General features: G+C 50.2%; 4 protein-coding genes across 4 annotated transcripts; 2 read left to right on the top strand and 2 right to left on the bottom strand.

Moving 5' to 3' along the window:
- Positions 1–563: 563 nt before the first annotated feature.
- On the bottom strand, positions 564–974 carry LOC149278935 (histone H3). The gene has a single exon (XM_089501545.1). The coding sequence runs from the start codon at positions 972–974 to the stop codon at positions 564–566; it is 411 nt and encodes a 136-aa protein (XP_089357671.1).
- A 790-nt stretch (positions 975–1,764) lies between these two features.
- LOC149278934 (histone H4) lies at positions 1,765–2,076 on the top strand. Its single transcript, XM_089501606.1, has one exon. It carries the CDS (start codon positions 1,765–1,767, stop codon positions 2,074–2,076), a length of 312 nt encoding a protein of 103 aa, XP_089357732.1.
- Positions 2,077–2,969: 893 nt separating this feature from the next.
- LOC149278933 (histone H2B 1.1-like) lies at positions 2,970–3,350 on the bottom strand. The gene has a single exon (XM_089501536.1). It carries the CDS (start codon positions 3,348–3,350, stop codon positions 2,970–2,972), a length of 381 nt encoding a protein of 126 aa, XP_089357662.1.
- Positions 3,351–3,699: 349 nt separating this feature from the next.
- Positions 3,700–4,092, top strand: LOC149278932 (histone H2A type 2-B). Its single transcript, XM_089501605.1, has one exon. It carries the CDS (start codon positions 3,700–3,702, stop codon positions 4,090–4,092), a length of 393 nt encoding a protein of 130 aa, XP_089357731.1.
- The last annotated feature ends 3,868 nt before the right edge of the window (positions 4,093–7,960 follow it).

Below are 7,960 nucleotides of genomic sequence, written 5' to 3'. Positions count from 1 at the left end.
AGCTGGCAAAAGCCCAGCTAAGAAGGCCACAAAACCCAAGGCAGCCAAAAGCCCAAGGCTAAAAAGGCAGCCCCGAAAAAATGAGGGGGGCATGGGTTTTGGAGCGCCTCTGGTGTGTGCTTTCCCACTTCGTTCTTCACAAAAGGTTCTTTTCAGGACCATCATATCCTCCGAAAAAGGAAAAAAGCGTTTAATCACCCGGCCGCGGCTATTTGGGCCTCCCGCTGAAAGCCTAGCATCATACTTGTGCGTAGATTGACATATTCGGCCAGCGCTCTCGCTCGGAGCCCTGTCCGTAACAGAATAGAGATAAGGGGCGGGCTTAAAGATTGTGCTTTGCCGTTACTCGTTATGCCCAGCCGGGGACTCGGCCGCTCAACGGCTCGTTCGGTAGTGGGATAATTGTGTGAGATGTTTCAAGCTTGGGCGCGAGCAACAGGGTTAATTTCGTGCATGCGAAGGGAAACACAAACCACAAGCTCGTTTGAGTGACAATGTGGTGGCTCTTAAAAGAGCCTTTGTGGGGACTGTGGGGAGATCGCGTTCGCCCACACCGCGTTTACTTAGGCACGTTCACCTCTGATCCTGCGAGCCAGCTGAATGTCTTTTGGCATGATAGTAACCCGCTTAGCGTGAATAGCGCACAAGTTGGTGTCTTCGAAAAGCCCCACCAGGTAAGCCTCGCTGGCTTCCTGGAGAGCCATAACAGCAGAACTCTGGAAACGTAGATCGGTTTTGAAGTCTTGAGCAATCTCACGGACCAGCCGCTGGAAAGGCAGCTTCCGAATAAGCAACTCCGTAGACTTCTGGTAACGGCGGATTTCCCTTAGAGCTACGGTGCCCGGGCGGTAGCGATGTGGCTTCTTCACGCCCCCGGTAGCTGGAGCGCTTTTCCTCGCAGCTTTGGTCGCCAGCTGCTTCCGAGGAGCCTTTCCTCCGGTGGACTTACGGGCTGTCTGCTTGGTGCGAGCCATGCTGCTCCGTGCCGATTCACCGACGGATACAACGTAACTGTAACGATTCTGTGGCCAACTCAATCACTTTATAGAGTAGCGGTAAATGTGATTGGATACGCTTAATCACGCCCCTCTTTTTCATAGGCTAGGACGATGGATTGAAAAAGCCAGCCTTTGATCAAGAGACTTCGGTGTGGAGCGTTATCTTTTTTTTATTTATTTAAATTAAATGCTCGAATCGGTCATGTATTCGTTAGCTGCGGTTCTTTTTTTATTTATTTCTTCTCCTCTCTTTTGTTCAGCCTCCTACCTAGTGAAACTGTGTACTGGCTGACCGTTAACAGCGATACGGCGACAGCTAAAAGCCCGCCTTTATCTTGGCCGCCGTTTGGCGTTTATTTACAGCGATATGCTGCCACCTAGTGGTAAATGAGGGATCGTCGAAAGCGATCACGTGGAGGTGAGGGAGGCAGAAGCTTAAGGTACTTGATGCAGTAGAGAGGTTTGATTAATAAAGGCTAGGCATCTTTGAAAGCAGATGCGGGCTTGGTGTAGGGAGTGGCGCAAAGGAGGTTGGTTTGAATTGTTCATATCCGGTTTCCTTTGATATTCCTAAATAGCCAATCGGTGTCTGAGGCACGCTTGGAAGCTTCTCCAGCCAACCAACGTGAAGCATATATTCAAATAGCAACGCCCCCTTGAGGCATCATGGTGCGGTTCCCTATCAGGTCCGTCAAGTACGTATAAAAGAAAGCGGGCTGGCCATTAGCGAGTTTTGTGCTGTGGAACTCGTGAAGTAAGCGTGATCATGTCTGGCCGCGGCAAAGGAGGTAAGGGACTCGGAAAAGGTGGCGCAAAGAGGCACAGGAAGGTGCTTCGGGATAACATCCAGGGTATCACCAAGCCTGCTATCCGCCGTTTGGCTCGCAGAGGAGGTGTAAAGCGTATCTCTGGGCTGATCTATGAGGAAACCCGTGGTGTGCTCAAAGTGTTTTTGGAGAACGTGATTCGTGACGCAGTCACTTATACTGAGCATGCCAAGAGGAAAACCGTTACCGCTATGGACGTGGTGTATGCCTTGAAACGCCAAGGCCGTACTCTGTACGGTTTCGGAGGTTAAGCTTGTTGACTCGTGACCCTGAAACACCCAACGGCTCTTTTCAGAGCCACCCACACCCTCTCTTAGGCTATGATCATGTTGTCCTTGTGTCTGCCCGTGCTTTTCTATGCACACCTTGAAATACCCAGCTGAACAGTGCCTGGGTCTGGCTATAGATTGAGCTACAGGCAGGATCGGAGTGCTGGGAGTTGGGCCCGTTTGCAGAACATGTGCCGGGATCGGCAGCTGGTGTCCACCAAAGGCTTGCGCGGGGCTCACTTGAATGGGGGCCGGGACGGCCCAGGTTTAATAGGTGCCGTCTGTGGTAGTTATCTGTATTCTGTATGTCCCGGTATGTGGGTGAATTTTATTATGCATTTGTCGTCCCCTCATGTGTTATCCTGTCCGTGTGCCACATGTCCTCCCCACGACACAACCGAGTTATGTATTATTTGGGAATGCCCGTATACTACAGCGCCACCGAGGTTCCTGAAGAGCTGTGTCCTCTACCAGGATCACGCATTGTCCTTTTCAGGACAATAGACCCACGATGTAGCTCAGCTTCGGTTAGCCACAGTGGTAAAGAAGCCCCTTCTCTCTGCAACGCTGGTTCTGTCTGGCGGTGAAGGGGTTAATCTCCGGCGTCCCAGCAGGAGAAATCAGCGATTAGCTGGAATACCCAGTCAGAGTACAGGTCGGTGCCGTCACAGGAGCCCCTTCACCTTTGGCTTCTCTTCCCAAGCAGTCTGGATACCCCAACTAACCTGGAGGAGTGAGAAGCACATTTCAATGCTCTTCCCAGAGCTAGCATGTCCCCGACAAAAGCGCTAGATCAGTTACATAGCTCTGAGATGGACGATGTGGGTGGCTCTCAAAAGAGCCTTTGTTTAAAAAGTGAAAGAACGAGGAGAACTTTACTTGGCGCTGGTGTACTTAGTAACAGCCTTGGTGCCCTCTGAGACAGCGTGCTTGGCCAGCTCTCCAGGAAGGAGGAGGCGTACAGCAGTCTGAATCTCCCGAGAAGTGATGGTGGAACGCTTGTTGTAGTGGGCTAGGCGTGAAGCTTCCCCGGCAATGCGCTCAAAGATGTCATTGACAAACGAGTTCATGATGCCCATGGCCTTGGAGGAAATGCCAGTGTCGGGATGCACCTGCTTCAGTACCTTGTAGACATAAATCGCGTAGCTTTCCTTTCTGCTCTTCTTGCGCTTTTTCCCATCTTTTTTCTGGGTCTTCGTAACAGCTTTCTTAGAGCCTTTTTTCGGAGCGGGCGCAGATTTGGCTGGATCAGGCATCGCGTCTGCTTTCCTTTCAACACGCAATTCAAGAGACCGTGATTAACACTGAAATTACTGCGCCAGGCCCTTCCCTTTATAGGCACCGCATGCAAATAAGGCCGTTCTGCTGTCTCGCGTCCGATTCGATGAGGTTGTCACGTGAGCAGATGCGGCCGCCCATGAACCGCAGTGCCTACACCGATTGGTGTCTCAGACTATTTCCACCCGATTGGCTGTTTTGTAAAGGAACCAATCAGCGACGAAGAGCGTCACGGGGGAAGCTACAAATAACAGGGTAGGTGAGCGGTTTATCTTCGTAAGGAACTTTGCAGTTAACTGACTGATTAGGCGGTTGTTGAGCGAAAGCATGTCTGGCAGAGGAAAACAAGGTGGAAAGGTTCGCGCTAAGGCAAAGACACGTTCTTCCCGTGCTGGTCTGCAGTTCCCTGTCGGCCGTGTGCATAGGCTTCTTCGCAAGGGTAATTATGCCGAGAGAGTAGGCGCCGGCGCACCCGTGTATCTGGCAGCGGTGTTGGAGTATCTGACTGCTGAGATACTGGAGTTGGCTGGTAACGCTGCACGTGACAACAAAAAGACCCGTATCATTCCTCGCCACCTGCAACTCGCCGTTCGTAACGACGAGGAGCTCAATAAGCTGCTCGGAGGAGTCACCATTGCTCAGGGAGGTGTTCTACCCAACATCCAGGCCGTGCTCTTGCCCAAGAAGACAGAGAGCCACAAACCTGCCAAGAGCAAGTGAGTTCAGTAATCGGTAACCGCAGGGCACTTAGCAAACATCACCAAAGGCTCTTTTCAGAGCCACCCATAATCTCTGGAACAAGCTATATCTGTCTTGCTATAAACATACTGCAAACTTCTTTAAAGGCAACTGCTTTCCACTGCAGTTTTCCAGCCCGATGTTTAGTTGGTGAGCTTAACGGTGGCTAAACACCATTCATACAAGCTACATCATACACCCTACCGCCCCCCCCCCCCGGCCGTTTCTGGGTTAAAATTCGAGGCAAAGCTGCCAGCACTTAAATGGATAAATATGGTTCTCAAGAAAGGTGGGTGGGCAAGTGCTACCACACGGTGGCAGCATTGCATAGGAAATTGTGGTTTACCGCAGATTAAAGTGGCAGAAGCCGGGGAATCCCTCAGCTGTGTGATGATCGTGTAGCTGGCAATGGTCTGGGGAGCGTATTAATGAATTTGATAATCACTGTGAGAGAGACCCGTGAGTAGCTCCATTGTACACATCTCCCTTGCCTCTGAAAGCTTAATTGCTAAGAAGGGATTAACCCTTCATATACACCAAAGTAGTGATGCGAAGTTCAGATCAGTAAAGTGAATCGGATCATTTCGAGTCATTCATTGAAATGATCCGATTCATGATCCGAATCTTCGGGTCACTCAGTGTGACTCATAGGAGTTAGTGTTTCCCCAGTCCCTCCCTGCAGTCAAACTAACGATTGGCCCCGCCCCTTTCATTAGGGTCAATGAACCCTCCTGCCTGTCTGCCTACTCTAGCGATGTCACTGAAGGCAGAGAATCGTTCAGAGATTCGAACCATTCAGAGAATATCACTGACACCATACTTTTATAAATAAATACATTAATAATCTTAACTGCCCCCAGGATTTAGATTCCCCTTAGATTGCCCACCTTTAGATTGTTTTACCTCTAACTGCACCTTTAGTTAACTTTATTAAATTAACCCTCAGTCCTCAGCATTAAATTAACCCTAAACACCCCATTAACCATTACTGCCCCTAAATTAACCCTGAAGCGGCAGTGGGCAACAGACTGGCCGGATAGGAGGGTGGTAACATACTAGGGTGAGCTAAGTAGATGGTGATAGACCAATGGGTTGATAGACAGGGGGCAGCATGCTAGAGGGTAACATGCATTTGGTTGGTTACTAGGGCAGAACAGGGATGCGGCACAAGACTGGACACAGCAGACAAGGGACAGGCAGTCATCAGACTGGGGGCATGTAGTAAAGAATAGGCAGGCAGTGGACTGAGAGGGATCATGCAGGAATAAATAGTAAGGCAGCAAAGTAGGGGCAGGTAGTTAGCCATAAATCAAGGAGGAGATAGGCAGGCAAAACCAAACCGAAGAGGTACAAGCAGACAGCATTAGACTGGGTACGGGAAAGTAGCATTAGACCGAGGGAGGTACAGCCAGTCAGCAACAAGAGGGAATAGGAGGGAAAAAGAAAGGCGGGAATATGGTGGGAGCAGGCAGGTGGCAGACTGGGAAAAATATGCAGAAATTAATAACCATGCAGACAGAGTGAAACAGACAAGCAGTGGCAGGACACTGGGAGAGGAACTCACAGGCGACAGAAGAAGGGGACGCAGGTAGGTGAGTCAGGTGACAACAGACAGCGGGACAAGCAGGAAAAGCAACAGAAAGGTAGTAAACAGGCAGCATTAGCAACAGAACAGTGGGCACATACAGGAGGCAACAGACTGGGGGAGGCTGCAAATGGGTAGCAGCAGATAGATGGAAACCAGGCAGCTGATATTTGACTTTGGTAAGGAAAACTGTCAGAAAGTAGGCGAGAAGCAGAGTGGGGGAAACAGGTAGTTAGTGGAGTGGGAAGGAGGAACAGAAAGGTGTCAGCAGATTAGCAAGGGAACAGGAAGGGGCGAATAGGTAGGCAACAAACCTGGAAGGGATCGCGATTTTTAACCCTGTGCAGGATTACACTTACTAAGCCATAGAAACACCTAATAATGGTCCAAATTACATGTTTTAAATGCAGCTCCATGTTACTTACGACACTACGCTTATAGGCAGGGGGCACCATACTAGAGGGCAGAAGGCATGTGATAGCTTACTAGGTGGGAACAGTCTTGCTGCAGAGATCTGGGGGAATAGGCAGGAAGAAGACTGGGAAGTGGTAGGAAGCCAGCAGATTGAGGGGGACTCGTAAGAAGAAATAGACAGGCAGCAGAATGAGGGGAAACATGCAGAAATGAATAGGCAGACAGCAAATGGGACGAGGCAGGCAGAAGCAGGCTGGGGAGGAATAGGCAGGCAGCAAAATTGGGGTGGGGTGATTGTTGGAAAGTAAAAGGCACGCAGCAGAATGAGGAGGGGTAAGTGGCACCAGGCTGTGGCAAATGTCCAACAACAGACTAGGAAGGGAACAACAGGCAGCAGAGACCTTTACTCTGCTGCCTGCTCCCCGTCTGGGGAGAGAAAGGAATAGGCAGACGGGGAGCAGGCAGCAGAGAAAAGGTGAGAGAATAAGCAAGCAGTAGAGTGAAGAGGAGGGATAAGAGGTAGGCGGCAGCACAAAGTGTAGGAGTGCATTAAGGCGGGGGAGGGAGCAGGCAAGCAGCAGCAAATTGTGAAAGGAAATAGACAGGTTGCATCAGACTGGGAAGGGTAGTGGAAGTAAAGACAGGAAGCAGCAGACTGGTCTAGTGACAGGCAGGCAGCAAACACAAGTGGTTGAATAGGCAGGTGGCTAAAGACTGTGAAAGTAACAGGCCGGGGCAACTGGAAGGAAGAGTGAAAATGAGAGAATAAGCAAGCAGCAGAGTTAAGAGGAAGGAAAGAGAAAGATGGCAGCACAGAGTGTAGGAGTGCATTTAGGCAGCAAAAGACAAGGGTAACAGGCAGTCAGCAACAGACAGGGGAGGGGGGAAAGGTGGCTAAGGATTGTGGGAAGTAACCAGCAGCCAACAGCAGTTGGTTATAAGTGGAAGCAGGCTGGGTGAACTGGCAGGCAGTAGAATAGGATGGGAAAGGAAGATGGGAGTAGTCAGGCAAAAAATTGGGTGGGGTAGACAGCTGATTGGGAAGACTATGCAAAATGGAATAGAGAGGCAGCAGACGGATGGGTGAAACAGACAGGCAGCAACATGAGACTGGAGACGAATTGGCAGGGGGTAGCAGATAAGAAAATAGGTGGGGGAGAATGTAGATGACAACAGAGTAGGGAAACAGGCAGGTAGTAGATCAGGGACATTATAGATGGGGGCAGCATACTAGAGGGCAACAGGCATGTGGTAGCTTACTAGGGGGTAACAGGCATTTGGAAGAAGACCAGGGGAATAAGAAGACAGCCATCAGATTGGGGGGGGTGAAGGAACGAATAGGCAGGCAGCAGTCTGAGGGAGATGGGGAAGAGACAGATACCAACAGAATAGGAAGGGAGAAGGAAGGGGGTATTTGTGCAGGAAAGTGGGGATGTGTGGACCAGACAGAAAAGGCAGGTAGTAGATGGAAGGAAGAAGCAGTCTTCAGCAGACTGGAGTGGAGATAAGGCAGGAAGCAGGGGGCAGGCAGCAATAGACCAAGAAGGGGTGTAGGCAAAAGGAGACTGGAGAAGAATATTTTTTCACTTTTCTTCTTTATAGAGTGTATACTGTATTGTAACTCTTGCTGCAGGGTTTAATTTACTCTGCTTCTTAATTCATTTGTTTTTAGAAAACTTGGGTGGGCAGAAAGCAGATTAGCAGAGTAATTGGCAGGCAGTAGAACAGGGGAAAAACAGGCAGAGGACATCATACTGGTAGAGCGAAGAGGCAAGCATCACACTGGGTAGCACAACAGGCAGGAGACAGCAGGTGGCCGAGGTCGGGGCAGGCAGCACAGGTTCAGAATCA

This window comes from Sceloporus occidentalis, unplaced genomic scaffold (genome assembly GCF_023333645.1).
Source record: "Sceloporus occidentalis isolate IW3139 unplaced genomic scaffold, rSceOcc1.0.p SCAF_176, whole genome shotgun sequence".
NCBI classification, from domain to species: domain Eukaryota; kingdom Metazoa; phylum Chordata; class Lepidosauria; order Squamata; family Phrynosomatidae; genus Sceloporus; species Sceloporus occidentalis.
The sequence above is the reverse complement of the archived record's forward strand: the minus strand, read 5'-3'. Positions and strand labels throughout refer to the sequence as shown.